This window comes from Colossoma macropomum, unplaced genomic scaffold (genome assembly GCF_904425465.1).
Source record: "Colossoma macropomum unplaced genomic scaffold, Colossoma_macropomum, whole genome shotgun sequence".
Classification (NCBI taxonomy): Eukaryota; Metazoa; Chordata; class Actinopteri; order Characiformes; family Serrasalmidae; genus Colossoma; species Colossoma macropomum.
The window spans coordinates 13,546,311-13,565,338 of record NW_023494785.1 but is presented as its reverse complement, the minus strand read 5'-3'; the positions used below and the strand labels follow the sequence as shown (position 1 = coordinate 13,565,338).

The 19,028-nt window shown below is 39.3% G+C and overlaps 1 protein-coding gene across 1 annotated transcript; it reads right to left on the bottom strand.

Annotated features, from left to right (window-relative positions):
* Positions 1 to 1,513: 1,513 nt before the first annotated feature.
* Positions 1,514 to 15,699, bottom strand: hibadhb (3-hydroxyisobutyrate dehydrogenase b). The gene is made up of 8 exons (XM_036583025.1): positions 15,513 to 15,699; positions 13,194 to 13,351; positions 10,912 to 11,021; positions 10,475 to 10,596; positions 5,704 to 5,837; positions 5,521 to 5,597; positions 2,971 to 3,127; positions 1,514 to 2,174 (listed from the first exon to the last, which is right to left on the bottom strand). The coding sequence occupies exons 1-8, from the start codon at positions 15,619 to 15,621 to the stop codon at positions 2,016 to 2,018; spliced, it is 1,026 nt and encodes a 341-aa protein (XP_036438918.1). The 5' UTR covers positions 15,622 to 15,699; the 3' UTR covers positions 1,514 to 2,015.
* Positions 15,700 to 19,028: the final 3,329 nt, after the last annotated feature.

Sequence of the window (19,028 nt, the reverse complement as noted above, 5' to 3'; positions counted from 1 at the left end):
CTCAGCAGCAGTTACACAGTACTCTGTGCGCATCAGTGCTGAACGGTTGGTGACCGGAGTGTTGCTGAAGTGGTAGGTAGAGCATCAGTCCCTTTTTCAAACGTATGAAAATGAAACACAATTAGTTAAACACACTTGAGTGCATTTGACAAACATAAGCACAGTTTACTTTGCAAGATAGTTGGCTATAGAATCAGCTGAAGTTAGTAGCCATCCTTCAGTCTGGTTGTTTAGCCTTCTGGCTCGCTAGCCAATCGTGACTTGTGATAGCATAGCACCGTATTTAATACTGGTAAAGGGGAGCTGTGTAAGTCTTGAGGCAGTGAGCGTTATGTGAAAATACAGCTATGTTAGAAGGTTCCTTTCAGCTGTGGCTTTATTATCTATGTTCTATAAATTGATTTGGATTGTGGATGTAGTCTTTTTTGTGAACTTATGTCCCTTAATTTATACCCTCGTTCCAGTGAAGCAGACAAGATTTAGCTCTTTCCAAGAAAAGTGGCAGCAGTGTAAGGTAGTGTAGAAGTGAGGGAATAAGTGTCATTTTCAATTGTAACAGCACACATAACTGAAAATATGATGTGAGAATCTCAAAATATACAGTTTTTTACCCTAATATAAAGGGTGAGATTACTGAGGTACAAAAACTGCTTTAGTAAAGTTTTAAAATAATCCTCACAAAGTCTTCAAATATACACTATATGGACAAAAGTATTGGGAGTTTGGTGGAGGAGGGATAATGCTATGGGGTTGTTTTTTAGGGGTTGGCCTAGGCCCCTTAGTTCTAGTGAAAGGAAATCTTAATGATTCAGCATATCAAAACATTTTGGACAACTGTACGCTTCCAACTTTGTTGGAACAGTTTAGGGAAGGCTCTTTTCTGTTCCAGCATGACTGTACCCCAGTGCATAAAGCAAGGTCCATAAAGGCATGGCTGGGTCAGTTTGGTGTGCAAGAACCTGACTGGCCTGCACAGAGCCCTGACCTCAATCCCTTTGAAGAAATTTGTGATGAACTAGAACAGAGATTGTGAGCCAGGCCCTCTCGTCCAACATCAGTGTCTGACCTCACAAATGCTCTTCTGAATAGGCAAAAATTCCCACAGACACACTGCATCATCATGTACATGTACATCACAATCATGTAGAAAGCCTTTCCAGAAGAGTAGAAGCTGTTATAGCTGCAAAGGGGGGACCAACTCCATATTAATACCTATGGATTTAGAATGGGATGTCATAAAAGCTCATGTAGGTGTAATGCGTAGGTGTCCCAATACTTTTTTATCCATATAGTGTATACGTCAAATTGCAGAAAACTGCATCATCTTCTCTTTATTCCCGGAAAAGTACCCCCATGAATTTTCGCTTGCATGATACCCCTGCTTGTAGATACCACTGCAAAGCTGAAGTTGTCAAGGTACATTAAAAACCTAAACTGAGCAGGCAGAACACTCGAAAACACAAACATGGGACAGCACCACTGTTTAGAAAAGACTAAGAAGAATGAGAACAGAAAAAGATAAGCAGTGTGGTTTACTGAAACACAAGTTAAGGTGTACCGTGGCTCACTTTCAGGTGCAGTGAGTGAGTGTTTAGTGGATTCAAAAAGTGTGACTTTCTCATTGCAGTTCTCACTGCCAGTTCCTCCGACAGAAACCATCAGAACAGTTGCAACAACGATTATACTCCTCATAAAGTCAATCTACAGAACAGACAACGTAAACAATCAAACAAACAAGAAAACCACTGCCTTAGCTTCAGAGTGTCTAGAGTCAAATATTGGAGTGCGGTTTGCACAGGGCAGGCCGAAACAGGTAACATGATTCCAAAACAAGTTACAGACTTGATTTTAACTTTAATTTTAAACATTCACACTTTCCACTCACTCATTAGACGAGTCTTAGAGAACAAGCATTTCAATGCTGCACAAACAGTGTGCAAACATTACGCTCGCCAAGTCCTGGAGAGGCAGGCAGAGTAGGATAAGGCTATGTACAGGGATGGAAAGTGTCGTCCCTACTGGCCCTCCTCCTCTCGCAGGAACTGGAAGACGGAGGAGAAGTCTTTATTGGCATAGCCACGTGCACACATCATGCGATATAACTGATGAGCCACTGAACCCAGTATCACTGGAGTCTTCGTGTTTGTTGCTGTGTTCTGTGCAAGTCCCAGATCCTGTGGCAAAACAGTATGTTAAAATGTTTAACAAAGAATATTTTTTTAACAAAAAATAATTTTTAACAAAATGATAAAAGCTCATCATTAGATGTAGTGCTGCCAAAATGAATAGACAAAATAAGTAATGTTGGTAGTAAAAGTTGGCTGGCCTTAAATCCTATCACTTGAAAATGTTTATGCTGATTAAAACAGCATTTTACAGGCCAAAGCAGAAGATACGTTGCTATGTTCCTGAGAAGTCTTACAATTCTGTAAATATGACTTAGAGTGAATGTTATGTTTGAAAAAGCATTGTGTAAAAGAGAAATAATGCTTGTTTTTCAATTTTTAAAGGGCTTATATCCTACTTTAAATTTACTTTATATTCTATATTGTGCCTCATTCAAAAAGCACTCAGCTGAAGCGCTTCTTATAATGTCAATAAGAATGGGCGGGGCTGAACTGATGTAGGCTGAATAGTAGATATAAGGTAATGTGTTGGTGCTCGCGACATCACGATAACATTAAATTCAAAACACGTTTTTGCAGCTTAGTTTCTGTCTCTTACTCTCTTTTATATTCTGTGGACCTGGTAGTGAATGGTATGTTATGAAACCAGCAAGGTTTACATATTACTCATATTCAAAATATGCAATGTTTTTATTGACAAAACAATAATGGCAGATTTCCTTATCACAAATAATTTGCAATCCTAAATGAATCCACTATAGGTTAGGTCAAAGGTAAATGACCTTGGCAGAGTATTAAAGAGCATAGGAGACAGAACAAGAGAAAAGACAAAGGAAAATCCTACCTTGGTCATTAGTGTGGTTGCAAACCCTCCCTGGTAGTTGTTTGCAGATGGCACTCCCTCCATCACTCCTGGCACTGGATTATAGGTGTCACTAGACCAGCAGCGGCCCGAACTCATGTTTAGAATCTTTGCCAGCAGCTTAGGATCTAGCCCAAGTCTGCCCAAGTAGATCAGAATAGAGGTTACTTACATCATCCAATAGAAACATAAAGCGATCAACAGTATCTGCAGAAGAAACTCTGACTCAAAAACATTCACATCCAAAGAGAAATCGTCAGTTATACATATCAGCTAAATCAGGGACTTACAAACTCCTTTCTAGAAAAGTTGGGACATTTTGGAAAATGTAATAAAAACAAGAATTTGTGATTTGTTGATTCTCTTGAACCTTTATTTAACCGAAAAAAAGTACAAAGAAATGACTTTTAACATTTTAGCTGGCCAATTTGTGAAAAGTTTACAGAATATTCAAGTTAAACTGTTTTGAAACACTTCACAATAAGCAGGTGAACTGGTAATAAGTGAGGGTATCATGATTGGGTATAAAAGTTGGTGTATCCACCAAAGGTTCAGTCTTTGCAAGCAAAGATGGCTCCTGGCTCATCACTTTCTGCCAGACTTTGTGAGAAACCTGTCAACCAGTTCAAAAAGAACATTTATCAATGTATGACTGCAAAAAAATTAGGTCTTTCATATATACTGTACATAAAAGTGATTGCATTTACATGCACTTAATCCAATAACTTCTGAAAATCAGATTGTCAGTAATCCACTCAATCCGCCTACATGAGTCAGGCAATCAGATTTCTGCTTTACAATCTGCCAATAAACTCACAGAAGACAACTGTATTTGCACATGCACAGAATGAGAAAACTGAAAGAAATCAGAGTAAGGGTTTATATGCAATGAAAAACCCGATTGCTGAGCTAAAATCCAACTCTCCATCAGATTTCTAGGTCTTAGACTAATCTAAGAAATCAGAGTATGCTGTTTACCACCTGAATAATCAGATAACTGCAGAAATCTGAAGAAATCACAGGCCAAGTAGGGTAAGGCCAGAAACCAATATTGAATGTGGGTGACCTTTGAGCGGCGGCCCGGTGGCGCAGTGGGTAGCGCTGTCGCCTCACAGCAAGAATGGCCTGGGTTCGATTCCTGGCTGGGCGACCAGGGTCGTTTCTGTGTGGAGTTTGCATGTTCTCCCCGTGTCTGCGTGGGTTTCCTCCCACAGTCCAAAAACATGCAGTCAGGCCAACTGGAAATGCTAAATTGCCCCTAGGTGTGAGTGTGTATGTCTGTCTGTCTGCCCTGCGATGGACTGGCAACCCGTCCAGGGTGTATCCTGCCTTCTGCCCGATGACAGCTGGGATAGGCTCCAGCACCCCACCGCAAACCAGAAGGATAAGTGGTTTAGAGTATGTGTGTGTGTGAGACCTTCAAGCCCTCAGATGGCACTTCATGAGAAACTGTTATGCTACTGTGTCATGCTACGTAGCCACATGGGCTCTGAAGTACTTCGGAAAAGGGTTGGCACTTAACGCAGTCCACCGCTGCATCAAGAGATGCAACCTGGAATTCTATTACTCAAGAAGAAAGCCACACATCAATTCTACGCAGAAACGCAGCTGAGTACTCTGGGGCCAAGCTCATATCAGATGGCCCAAAAGACAGTAGAAATGTGTGCTGTGGTCAGATAAGTCCATGTTTCAGCTGGTTTTTGGGAAAAATTAATGCAGAATTCTCTGTGCCAAAGATGAAAGGTACTATCAAGACTTTTGTCAGCAAAAGATGCCAAAGTCAACATCTGTTGTGGTATAGAGATGCATCAGCGCCCACAGCATGAGTGACATGCATATACGTGAAGGTGCCATTGAGGCATATACATCTTTTCAGCGGAAGTCACTGTTCTGGCAGGCGGAGTCAATGGTTATTTCAGTAAGACGATGCCAGAACTCATTTTGCACATGCTACAACAGCATGGCTTTATAGAGACAAGAGCGATTGTACTTGACTTGACAGTCCAGATATGTCTTTTCCTGAAAATGTACGGCACATCATGAAAAGGAGAATCAGACAATGACGATTACAGACCATTGAGCAGCTGTAGTCTTGTATTCAGCAAGAATAGGGAAAATTCCATTTGCTAAACTGCAACAATTAGTATCGTCAGTTCCCAAATGATTAAAAAGTGTAATTAAAAAGAAAGGTGATGTAACACAGTAGTAAACACTCCTCTGCCCTAACTTTTTTTGTGTGTTGCAAGTATCAAACTCTAAATTTGTTTATATTTACAAAATACAATTAAGTTGGTCAGTGAATACACTGGAAATCTTTTTTTTGTCCTTTTGTAAGTTAAATAAAAGGTTTAAGAGAATTAACAAATCACAGATTCTTGTTTTTATTGTATTTTACAAAATGTTCCAACTTTTCTGAAAATAGCGTTTGTTAATTCAATGCAATGGAAGTAAGAAAGATCTTAACAACTGTGGTTGGACTACCATGCTTTATTCAGTCACTTGCACTGGGGAAAAAACTTTTGTCAGCAATACCTGATGCCCAAGTTCATGGTCTCAGCAGTCCCAATCATTCCTATTGCCAACAGCATGTTGTTGCAGATCTTGGCAGCCTACAAAAAGAACGTGAGAAATGCAGGATTACACAAGAAGAATCAATAATTCATGAGTTACGTGTGAAGCACAGCAGAAGAATTACATGTAGTATCACAGGCATACCTGCCCTGTTCCAACCTGACCGCAGTACACCACGTTGGCACCCATGCAGCTCAACAGTTCTTTGGCTGCTGTGAACTCCTCCTCTGCTCCGCCCACCATGAAGGTCAGCTTACCAGAAGTGGCAGCTCCCACACCTCAGGAAATCAGGTAAACAAAATATAAAGGTGGTATCTAACATATACATAGGAGCTTCACCTGAATCTGGTCCTAAATGGCCACACTGCTGCTGTTTAGTGTTTTCCTGCTATAACATCAGCTTGTACATTGATTCTGACAAATAGAATGCTATTGCATGCTGTAAGTGGAAAAACATAACTGTGCATTGTTCAGAAGAACTGAATTTGATTAATGTGGCTACTTAGGTTACCATATAATCTAGAACTGAAAGCAGTGACATTTCAACTGGGCTGAAGTTCAGGAGGAGAATATTCTCTGTACAGGTTAAACAGTTTTCAAGCCTATTCACAGTTAAGTATCTTTCCAAAGAGGAAAACTGTCAGTAAAATAAGTAACATGTGAGACACCTTTTTTTCTGATGTCACAGTACAAACAGACCTGCAATCTTAGTCCATACAGGTCGATGCACATTCAATACCCTGACAAGATATGCAACAACAAATAAAACAAACAGATAAGTAAATATAAACAGAGAAGCTTAGAGCTTGTTAGAGCTTAAAACCTCATTGCAAGCCCCTAATTACACAGGCAGGGGAAAGTTCTATAATTACCACAGCACAGCTCCATTTGCTTTCACACAAGGTAGTTTCACACAACAGTGACGTCAGGCTCGGTTTTGTTGTGGCTCGATTTTCATTACGGCGTGTTCGCAGGCGGCACGGGCCGAGCTGAGAATAATACCTACCGGAGCGAGCAAGTACAGAGATCGAGCAGGTTTGTGGAATTCTTATGACTGTTTTGCAAACCCAAAAGCCGTTTCAGCGGCACTTATGCCAAACCAAGCTGACGCAGTCTAGTTGGGAGAGGCAACAATTTAAGGAAAGAGAACTAGTAGCACGTTGTTGTTTACGTGCCCATAAGCCAGAGGCAACAACTTCCTGATTAAAAGGGAATACTGGCTATAAAGCAGAGTGGGTGCTGGCTGAGTATAATATACTAGGCTGCTTTAGAACATGAGGTTTACCTCATGCACTCAGCCAAGCTTATATGAAAGGAGGGCTGGGTGTTCACAGTAAATTTCTGTTTAGGAACAACTGTTTGTGATTATTTCAAAACGTACAGTCTGCAGAGATTACTTTTTGCTACAAATTCTATGGCACCATATTACAAGCTTCTTTTTTCCATAGCCACAGAATGGCTACATGTGTATGCTGAGGGTGGCCTAGGTTCCAGTGCTGCTGTTGGTGGCCTAGACTTGCCACTGCACAAATCTGACACCTCTGTGGCCAAAGCAACTTTCAAAAACGAAATCAAGAACGAAGAGGGTCCATATATCTACGTAATGGCCGAAAATAATGATATACTGTGTTAATTAACCAGCTGCTCCCCCAGAAGTGGAGCTGAAAGGTTTAAAGCTCTTGTGTGAATAATCCTGAACTCACGGCCTTGTCAATCAGGCTGCAGATCCTGAAGCTGATGGCAGAAGAACTCCAGAGGTGGCGCTTCAGATTAGAAGCTAATGTAGACACTGCAGCACTTGGAGCGGTGCTGTTCCAAATACACTACAGCAACTAACCTGCCCCCAGTCAAGTTGAGTGTGGGGAGTTAAACAGCTTTAATCCCAGTGCAGTGGGAAGAGAAGGAAAGGCATAAATCTCCATTAATCTGCTGGGGCTGGATAGTAAAACCTGGCTAAGGAGCTCAAAGAAAGTGGGCCATATTAGGTTGAGAGGTGGAGAACAAACAGAAAGCATGCTTGAAGGATGTGTGTATATACTGTATAGTTATAAGTGTGTGCACATGTGCTTAGACTCCAGGAGTCAGTCCATGTGTGGGAAATTAGCTGCCTTCCACCCTGTTTCTCCCCTACACTAAAAGCAAATGTGTGTTGAGACAAGTAGGGCCTACTTCTCTTTACAGGCCTCTGTCTCAACTCAGCCGGACAGCTATGTAAAATTTGAGACTGAAGTGTGATACAGTGCTTGCTAACACTTTCATCAAAACACCAACTGAGTTAATATCTTTAATATAGTAGAAAGGGGTTCCATCTTTTCAGTGCAGTTCCAGAGACTTGTAGAATCTATGCCAAGGCATTGAAGCTGTTCTGGCTGCTGATTATGGTCCAACACCTTTTTTGCTTTGTTACCCATCTTAATGTAGGTATGGTGTTCTTTCTGACGTCACAGGCTACGTTCCAAGCCTCACTGCTTGAATCAGATTTTTTGCTCAGATCCAATCTCTCTGACATGATGGTTCACATTGGTGTAGCTAAGTGACTCGAACATGTGTCTTGAAATGACCCACATGTGCAAATCATAATCAGTAACATCATGTGAATGTATCACTTGAGTCATGAACAGCAAACAAACTAACCAGCAGAGCAGGCCTTCAGTGTGAAGACACTCAGCTCTGAACGGATACGTATCCTATCTAGGACAACCGTATGACAGTGGCTAAGATCTGGCTTGAAAAGATCAGATTTGTGTGTCCACACTGCTCTGGAAACATCAGATCTGTGTTACATTAAGGCAAAAAACCTCACTGCGTAAATTTAAGTGTGTGTTCTCAGCACCTGTCTGAATCTCCATGTGTAGGTCACAAGATCACTTCCCAGATGCTGCATACTGGTCTTAACTATAACTCAACCACTCGACACCAAGGGCTGGATTAAGGAAATGGAAACGTAAAATGAAGCATAAAAAACTCACTCCTGTCTCCAGAACTGCGCATCACTGACTGAGGACTGAGAAAGAAAGACCTAACAGAGAGAGATGGCTTTAAGTTTGCAAACCTCCATGTAAATTGTACTCTGCCCTTAGTTTACTATTGAAAGTAAGTCATTGAAAGAAAGATTGTCATTGTTGGCAAATATATTTTTAAATATTTTTAAGAAGCTGTTGCAATGGAGATTTTGCACAAATTTTATAAAAATTAAAAAATAATAATAATTGCCAGTGTAGCAGGGCTATCCAATGACACAACAGCACCTCCAATCATCAGACAAGACATCTAATAGGGCTGCAACAAACGACTAATTTGATAGTCGAATAATCGATTATCGATTACTGAAACGAATAATTGATTATTTGGATTATGAATCACTACATTACCAAATAACTTATATAGTTTTTACCTTTTAAATTTAGCTTGAGGTTGTTTTATATATTTGCTAACTAACAGTGAAGACAAAGATTAATAAAATTCAAGAATTCACTGTTTCAATGAACTTTCCTGCTAATATAGAAGATAAAAAAAACTCCAATGTATTTTTCCTGTCAAAATTTATAACGAAGGACGTGCAAAGTAGCAGCAATAAAATATAGCAAAACTAAATCAGTTTTTCTTTAATGAAATAAATTTTTTAAAAAATCTAAATTTAAATGTTAAATATAAACAGTGCAGTCTGTAATCTGTGCATTCTGTTGTTTGTCTACACTTTGCTGCTACTACACTCTACAATCACAGGTCTTTCTACTTGTCTTTCACTTCTAATGGTATATACGCTATTTTTACACACTATTTAGTGTGGTAGTGTGCAGTTTGGGACGCGGCATATCTTACCGAGTTATCTTCTTCATCCAGTGAGCCGACAAGTTTCCTCTTCAGATGCTACAGTACGAAGGATGTGCTCCTGTGCCAGCTAAGGTCGGCTTACAAAAAGCAAAACTGATAACCTTTTTTTTCCTGAGTTTAGCTCCACACTTTTGAGGATTTTGTTCTTGAGGCTGCCATCGCGCTGTTGTTAATTCTCCAGTGAGCAGCAACGTCAAAACTCTCCTAGTGAGCGCGAGAAAGACGCATAATGACGTCACCAACTAATTTGCCAACTAATTTGCTCGTTGATTTTAGTCTACTAAGTCGAATAATCGTTGCACCCCTAATGTCTAATATGAATTAAGCCTGCCAAGTCTTCATTTTGGATCGCCAGTTAAAAAACAAGAGAGTTCTAAATTCTGACACTAGGTTGTTTTGCAAACACCTGAATTACATATATGACTGCATGCATCGACTGACTTCTTATTCATGTGCCAAGTTATTAAAGCCAAAAACAATCTTTGACCATTATGTTCCTCAGCAAATATAGCCTGTTAACTAACACTGCTTTGCAACAAAACTGTTTATTGCTATTATTAATAATAACCTTGTTTTTATTTATAATCTTCTGTACATTGATGTATTATTGTTATACTGTAGTCACCATTTTATGGAATGGCTACACAAGGCTGTGTTTTATAGCAGCTGTACCATGGTTAAGTGGGCTTCATGTCATGCCTAACAATACCCCTTAACCATATAAATTACTGGCTTTTTGCTTTATGTGGCACCTCAGTGCACCTGGAGCAAAATGCTAAACATTCATCTATACCATGCAAACATGCTGGTGCCTGTCTGCATAGTGACAGAAGACAAAAATGACACTGCTGTCCTTCTCGCACAGAAAACAACAAATTGCTTCTTCTCAGACACCTAACAGTAAAAAATGAGTCATCCTGAATCATGCTTTTCCTTACACTGAGCCAAGTTCAAGAAAAGTGGCTCAACATGAACTGATACCGTTTTGTACATACGTGTCAAAGCAAAAACACTACAGTTTAACAAACAGACCTGTCTTTTCCTGCTTTGATTATTCACGTTAAAGTGCACAGGCTTTTACCTCCAGATACTGGGGCATCCATGAACACCGCCCCCATTTTCTCTGCAGCAATGGCCATCTCCTTGGACACAGCAGGATCAATGGTGCTGGAGTCAATCAGTAATGAGCCTTTCTTTACTTTTCTGGGGAACAAGAGCAAAGCCTTTAGGACATTTGTGTTATATCTGAACAGTCAAAACAATAACACACCTGTCCATTCTGTCCCCATTAGCTATAGTTATGTATAGTTTCAGACAGAACTTGAGTTTAACAAAGCTACTGAGTTGGGATGCCAGGCTACGTATACATAAGGCTGAAGTAGGAATGTGACTACATTTAACAACAAAATAAGTAGCAAGGTGAGAGAATAAGAACAAAGTAAAGGTCCTTAATTTTCTGTAAAGCTGCTTTGTGACAACATCTGTTGTAAAAAGTAATATTTAAGTGAACCGAATTACTTCAGAATGCCGTTCGGGCCGGTGTACACATCAATAACATTGGGACTGGAGGGCAGCATTGTGATGATGCGGTCTGCCTTGTCGGCCACATCTGCAGGGGTGTCCAGGATCTAAGACCAAAAACCACAACGAAGGAAAAAAAAAATGTGAAACAACAATGAAAAAAAGAAGTGCTGTGCTGTTCGATTCAGGTGTGATTATATCTCATTTTTAGGGAACAGAAACAAGCCCAATTTAACGCACTGACCCTGCTGTGTACTGATGATTGTGGAATGGCTCAGTTAGCAAAAAAAAGGAAATATGGGCTACTGATATTATTTGGGGAAGCAGTTTTTCTGTCTGGTTAACATCTACAATACCATTTAGGATTCCCTTTGGCATGGACACAAGGAGGTGTTTTATGTTGGGGGTGCTGAAACAGCTTATACATGGCATACACAGTAGGAAAATCAAATTTTATTTTCAATTACAATTTTGGCTTCCAACAATTATAAAAACAGGATAACTGAAAAAAAGATTATTGTGCCGCATTCCTGTGCACAAGAATGCTTTCTTTTTTCCCCTGGGGGGAATACAACGGGAATAGTTTTTATAGTTCTACTGAACACAGCCTAAGATATTCCTTGAAATTTTAACCATCGACTGAAAATAATGGCTTGGTTAGCCTACCTTGGACGAAGCTGAAGTTATCGTCTTATATGCCACCTTACTAAATTTAATTTGAATTTTCTGTTCCACCTAAAATTGTGCAGCAGTTCCACTCAGACGCCTGAGGAAAATTTAATAAGAAGCTAACTTCGGCTTTCTAACTTGGATGGTTGATGCTTAAAATGCCAAGCAGATAAAATGAGCTTTACCTGGAAGAAGCAATGTAAATTCATACTCATCTCATGTTTGGGGAACCCTCTCAAATTTACATCCCCCTTCACAAATCAAGCTCTCGGGTGTGCATTCACTAAATGGAAATCAACACCAAGCAACACTGGAACAACGTAAAGCGAAAAAGCTCAAGGAAGGCAGCATGGCCAAAAGGTGGACACAATCAATAACAATCAGCCGTGTAACATTAACATCTCCTGAACTTTACTCACCCAAATGTCTCATTTACTAGAGCAAGGAGAAAACGCGAGCCACAGCTGATTATCCACACAGGATTCAAACAGCCGGCAAGTGCAGATTCCGAACGAGCCAAACAAGTAACTCCACAGGGAGGTTTAGCTTTTAATAGCTAGTCGTCTATAGAGAGTCCTGGATTCTGGAATTTACTTGGGAGTGATTGGGCCACATCAAATCCCTTCTCTCATTCATTTCAAACAGAAAGAAAGAGCCACACTTTATATACTGAAACACAAGACCTGGCTGTAAATGAATTTGTAATGCTCAGTTAGTTTAATACTGAGATGTAGCCTTGTAGCCCACAGATTTTTTTATTTACTTTTACTATTATGAGCCATGATAACACCTGTGTTTTGCCAAACGCACATGTGCAACCTGTTATTTAGCCTACCTATGGCTCTTTTGTATTATATTATATTTATTGTATGTGTTTTAAGAAAGGTACTTGTGCCAGGTATCTCTTCAAAAACCACTGTTGTCTTTTTTTTTGGGGTTGGATTTGCCAATAAATGAATGAATGAATGAATGAATGAATGAATGAATGAAAGCAAGTTGTGTTAGCCTTCTATTTTAATCCTGCATGGAAAACATATTGTAACGAGATGCAAAAATGGCAATACGCATCGTATCGTCAAATTTGAGTACTGTTGCACCCCTACAAGAAAGGTAAAACCAATTCTGCTGTTTGGAAACACTTTGGTTTCAAGAAGTCAGCTAAGTACAGGAAATAATGTGCAAGGTTTGTTACATGGTGGTGTATGCACCACACGGCAATACAACCAATCTGTGTTATCATCTGAAAGTCAAGTTCAATATATGACTGATGTTTTCAAAGTCAATGAGTAATAATGTTAAATAATCGTGAAATCTGGGCATGCAGCACCCTCCTCAGCACTCCCATTTCCTGCATACCTGCTGTTTGGTTACATGAAAAAAATGTAAGAAAACAGTCCAATCAAAACAAGCCATGTCAGGTTTGTACAACAGCAAAGAGGACCAACACTCAGGAAGCATGGGTTCATCCACTTCATAGATGCAAGCTAAAATATCAGATACTGTGTTCTTTTAGGAAAATATCATGATATTGAATTTTACCATTATCGCCCAGCCAAAATAACAGATAATGAAGGGTTCTGTCAATTTAATCATGGCTGATTTGTCCCCACCTGAGCACCCAGTTCCTGAAGTTCTTTACAAGACTCGGGAAAAACGTCAGAGGCAATCACAGGATAACCGTGCTTGATGAGGTTCTTGGCCATTGGGTTTCCCATATTTCCCAGGCCAATGAAGCCCACCTGGGTCTTGGAGGCCATGGACCTGGAGACTGAGACAGAACAGCTAACTATAAAAACATGCGTACAAGCCCTTGTGCAGTGGTGCTGACCTTCAGCTAATCTCAAGGTGAATGAATGAAACCAATGTTTATTCAAGATTTCCACTTGCTGAAGCTGACAAAACTGAGTGAGACGAACTCCACCAACTTTTCTAAAACACATAACTAAATAGTTAACATGTCAGCAAACCTATTCAAAGTGGTTTGGTGTGAAAAACTTTTGTCTAGAGAAACTTACTGAGTCAGAATCTTTTACAGTGGTGGTGATGGGAACCAGACATCTGAGGAGTTTAACACCTAAAAGTTAATACATTAAAAGAAAACCTAAAAGTGTTTAATACATTAACTTTTCAAGGCGGAACAATCCTTAAAGTTATACACGGCCATACAAAACCCCATATATATATATATATATATATAATATATATATATATATACACACACACACACACACACACACACACACACACACACACTACTAGAACTCTTATTCTGAAGGTGGGGCGAGTCCACTTTAAAAGCTCATTCCCAAAAAGTTATTACATAAAATGCTTATGAATACAGTGTCTGATGTCTGAGACATACTTTTACAGTAATTTTGGTCTAAAACACATTTTAATCAATTTACTTTAATGGGGGGTATATGAAGGGTGTTGTAAGGCAAAATAGTCCCCAAAGAAAACTAAATTGTTTTTAGATTGATCATTATTTTACCATCATCATTATAAAAACTCAAAAAACACATGTAAGTTCACTGGTGGTTCTGGATGGTAAATAAAATGACTATATCTGCATCGTAGATATCAGGGATCCTAGTTCCTATCACGGTCACTGTAAAGAAATCTGAGTTGGCAAGTTTTTCTGAAAATTAATAATTTCCCATCAAACCAATCTGAATGACTTTGTTTATATCTAAGCCATTGTGTTAGAATTCTATTCTAATTCTGTATCGAAAATGTATTATATCAAGATACAAAAATGGCAATGCGTATCGTATCGTGAAATCTGAGTACTATTATCCCTACAAGAAAGGTAAAACTTCGCTGTTTGGAAACACTTAATGTGCACGGTTTGTTACATGGTGGTGTCTGCACCACAAGGCAATACAACCAATCTGTGTATTCAATCTTTGTTTTCAGTTCAGTGAATGACTTATGCTTCTAAAGTCAATGCAAAATCGTGTTAAATTATCATGGTCTCAAAATTGACCAAAATAGTAGTGATTATAATTTCTGCCTTAATTGAGCAGCCATAATACACAGTAATATTGAGCAAAAATTGCTTTTTTTCCCATTTGATTTTTTTGGACAATTTACATCAAACAGAAAGTGTCATAACTTGCTAAATTGTGACAACCAACAACATACACAAAGAACTGACACATCACACTGATGAATACCCTGCTCACTCTGGCTCTGGACAAACTTTATATAAATAAGACGAGCGGCGACCAATCAGACTGACGATAAGTGGCATAGTAACTGTGTCCCACTCATAGTCAAGCTACAGGCTCATATTCATTTTCCTGAAGACACTCCTAGGGGAGCTGCGATGACTATATTTGCATTGTAGACATCAGGACTCCTGGTTCCCATCACCACCACTGTGAAGAAACCTGGATCGGCAAGTTTCTCTGAAAATTAATCATTTCCCAGCAAACCAGTCTAAATGACTTTGTTCATATCTAAGTTACTGAATTACACAGAAATGTTAAAATCGGTGGAATTCCCCTTTAAAGCCGGACATTCTGCAGGCTTTTGAACACTGCTTGCTTCTCTGTAGCTAAACAAGCTCGTTTAACCCGATAGATCATCTCTGGAACTTTCACTGGTGATTTTGACAAAAGAGAGATGAGGCGACAGCACACGCCTCACGAGCTGACGGCCAAAGAGCGACCCGCGACGTTAGCCGTCGGAATAGCCAATAAGCTAACATAACGTTAGCCAATACGTCTTAGTTAGCTAACCTAGCTAGTCGGCAAGGCTACAACTGGCCATAAGCTGCACCACAGCTTAAAGCTCACAGCACTGCCGAAGAGCTGTCATTTATTTTAGAGCTGTGGTCCCGAACAGGGCACACATGCACAGACTGTCTCTGCAGAAGAGGCGACACCGCGGCGCACTCAGACAAATAAGAGCCAGCATAACGTTACCCTGCACCGAGACGACATGGCCTTTCCACTTTCCCAAAAGACTCCGAGACCTCCTTAACAGCGCGGCCATGCTGCTGAGCTGCTGACCTCCGACTTCCAGAGCGAGCATTGGGTGGGAAATGACTGACGGCTCTTCTGGCCAGTACAGTGTGGAGTTTACTGTCTCCACCTCCGACAGCACTGAAGCGAAGGCGGGATATCCTTCGAGGTCTTAGTCCGACTGGCTGGATATGTTAGACTGAGGATGATCTGATACATATATCGCTTATTTTTATTACATACACATACAGGGCTTCGGTAATTTCATGTCATAACGCAGTGTTTTATGGGTTTACAATAGGTAAAATACATAAACTTTTCAAGGCGGGACATCCCTTAAAGTCATACACGAGTCCAAAACCGCACATATAGCGTTATATAAGTAGTATACTGTGTACTACTAGCACTCTTATTCTGAAGGTGGTGCTAGTGTTTGTTTGGGTAAGTCAGAGCAAAGATTATATACAAATATCGTCTCTGTATTAATCAGCCTGTTATATATATCTATATATAACATTTTTATATTATCTATATTTATGATATTATCTATCTATCTATCTATCTATATATATATATATATATATATATATATGTATATGTATATATATATATATATATATATATATATATATATATATAGATAGATAGATAGATAGATAGATTAAAAAAAAGTACAAAGTACAAAAAAATTTAAGATAACAGTGTGAGGATAATTCCGAAATAAATGAGATAGAGTTGCATATGTATATATGTGTGTGTGTGTGTTTGAACCACACTCATTGATAACAGGTGGCAGACAAACACTGGCAATAAAATGGGTCGTACTGAAGAGCTTGATGATTTTAAAGTGCCATGCCACCTACATGTTAATCCCCATGGTTTTGAAATGGGATGTCCAAGAATACGGGTGCGATGTAGAGGTGTCCACACACTTTTGGCCATACAGAGTGTGTGTATATCAGTCTATCTGTTTAGAAAAACAGAACATATGTTCACAACAGCTAATGAGAAATTCAGGTGTCCCTAAAAATATACATATGTATGTATGTATGTATCATATATATGTATTGTACATATGCAGTATAAAAACACAGTCTGAGCACATCGCTATGAGTAAAACTCTGTAATGTTCCAGCAGCCATCTTGTGGGAGAGAAGTAATGGGTGTGGGGCAAGGCCTGGCAGAAGAATTAATTTGGCAAGGGGGTGAAAGAAATGACTGAGGGGACAGGACTCAAGGTGTCTCTGTTTGTAATAGCTGACTATCAATGCACAATTGTTCATTTTCTTCAGTACCATCTACCAATCAAAAATATAATACCCAAGCAAACAACCCCTGGCAAAAATTATGGAATCATCCCACTTGGAGGATGTTTACCCAACTTTTTCACTTTGTTGCAAATAAACAAATCACAAATATGACACAAAACTATTGTTGGTTAATAGCTGAACATTCTGAAACATACTTCAAACAAATTAAATTATTTTAATTAATGACACTTTTTCTAGAAAAAGTAGAAGAAAGAATTATGGAATCACTCAATGATGAGGAAAAAAATATGGAATCATCAATAATCAAGACACAATTAGTACTTTGTTGCTCCTCCTCTAGCTTTTATGACAGCCAGACTTCTTTGAGGTATGGACTTTACTAATGAAAAACAGAATTCTACATCAAGGTGGTTCCAACTTTCTCAAATAGTGGTTGACAGCTCAGCTTTGTATGTTGGAGCCTTGTCAAGGACCAATTTTTTTTTTAATTTCCACCATATATTTTCAATTGGATTGAGATCAGATTGTTTGCTGGCCATGTCAGTGAGCTGATATGCTTTTCCTGAAGAAATGCTTTAACATTTTTTGCTCTGTGAAAAGATGCATTATCATCCTGAAAAATTACTTCATCACCAAACCTTTTTTCTATTGACGGAATGAGAAAAGTGTCCAATCATGAGGTAGTGATTTCCATCCCCTCTGGTCCTTTACCTGGCATATAGCGTCATATCATAACTGACTGGGGAAATGTGATTTTTTTTTTCCAGGTAGTGATCTTTACATGTTTCATTAAAATGACACCAAAGTTCCAGCTTGGCCAATGCAGATTCGTAATTCGCTACTGAATATCACTGTCGTTCAATCATCCACACTCCATGATTGCTTCTCTTTAATCATTTGCAACCTTGTTTTCATCTGTTTATGTTTAATGCTGGTTTTCGTTTGTCTTTTCTAACTGTAAATCCCATTTCTTTCAGAGCATTTCTTACAGTTCTGCCCCAAACATTCACTCCTGTTTCCGCCCATTTATTTTGTTGTGCATTTTCTATTTTCAAGGCATACTGCATTGGATTTTCTACCTTGACGCTCTGACATCTTCTTTGGTCTACCTGTATGTTTTCCTTTCATAACCTTCCCGTTTAAATTTGCACCTAATTTTAGACACGGCTAACTGGGAACAACCAACATCTTTTGAAACTTTCCGTGCTGGATTTCCTTCTTGAAGTTTTATAATCCTTTTCATTGTTTTAGTTGATAACCCTCTTGTTGAAGCCAGATTTTCTTTTAATGAACCAAATCCAACAGCTCGTTATGGTGTAGGCACTCCCGTTTAAGTGGCTTCTGCATTTTTACACTTGTGCTTGTATTTGTTTTAGAAATGCAAATTACAAGGTGATATCATTTTTTTCCCACTCCAAACAACATGCCACTAATTAAAACAATTTTATTTATGTTCCAGGAAGCCAGAATGTTCAGCTATTAAACAAAAATGCTTTGAGTCATATCTGTGATTTCTTTTATTTGCTACTGAGTAAAAAAATAAAGCTGGGTAAAATGAGGTGATTCCATAGTTTTTGCCAGGTGTTGTACCAACACCAGCCACACATGAAAACCAAATAACCGTAAACCCAGTTTCTGCACTTTACACATCTTATAATCCAGAACAAACCTAAAAGTGATAAACAAGACAAAAGATTAACCCAGAAGAGCTGCAACTGTCTTGATGTAGCTTCAAATCGCCTAAGCATTTTCTCGTTGTAAGGTCCCGTTCAAATGTACAGATGAATTAGCTGTGCCATTTGGTGTGTAACATACGCCTTCTGTGCTCGCTGTAAACGTCCTTCAGTACTGAAAATTAGTTTAACTCGTTGCTGTATTTGCTCCACATATTAATCTGAGGTTCAATGCTGTCTGTACAGCAGGCTTTGCTCGTAGACTGGGACGATATCTGTCCAAAATACTCAGAGGGGTCCATGTTTCTTGTTTCAATTTGTTTAGCGAATCTAGCGACAGCAAAGTCGGCATCTGCTAACACCGATGAAGCTAATGCGAGCTATGTGGACGGATTAAGTTAAATTAACTCTCTTCCACAGTTGTTTTGAATGACTGGACGGTTAGGATTTGCAATGTCGCAGTGCTAACAGCTGGAAGATTGTCGTCGATGCAGAACCAGAAGTCCAGGGGGCACGGCTGGATCTGATCCAAC

What these genes read in the sequence shown, in the direction of transcription:
- hibadhb (XM_036583025.1), bottom strand. Translation starts at nt 15,621, where the DNA reads ATGCTCGCTCTGGAAGTCGGAGGTCAGCAGCTCAGCAGCATGGCCGCG. An exon ending in TTCAGGAACTGGGTGCTCAG is followed by an intron (nt 11,022 to 13,193) that starts GTGGGGACAAAT and finishes TTTTGGTCTTAG; the next exon opens with ATCCTGGACACCCCTGCAGA. An exon ending in GGCCCGAACGGCATTCTGAA is followed by an intron (nt 10,597 to 10,911) that starts GTAATTCGGTTC and finishes CTTGTTCCCCAG; the next exon opens with AAAAGTAAAGAAAGGCTCAT.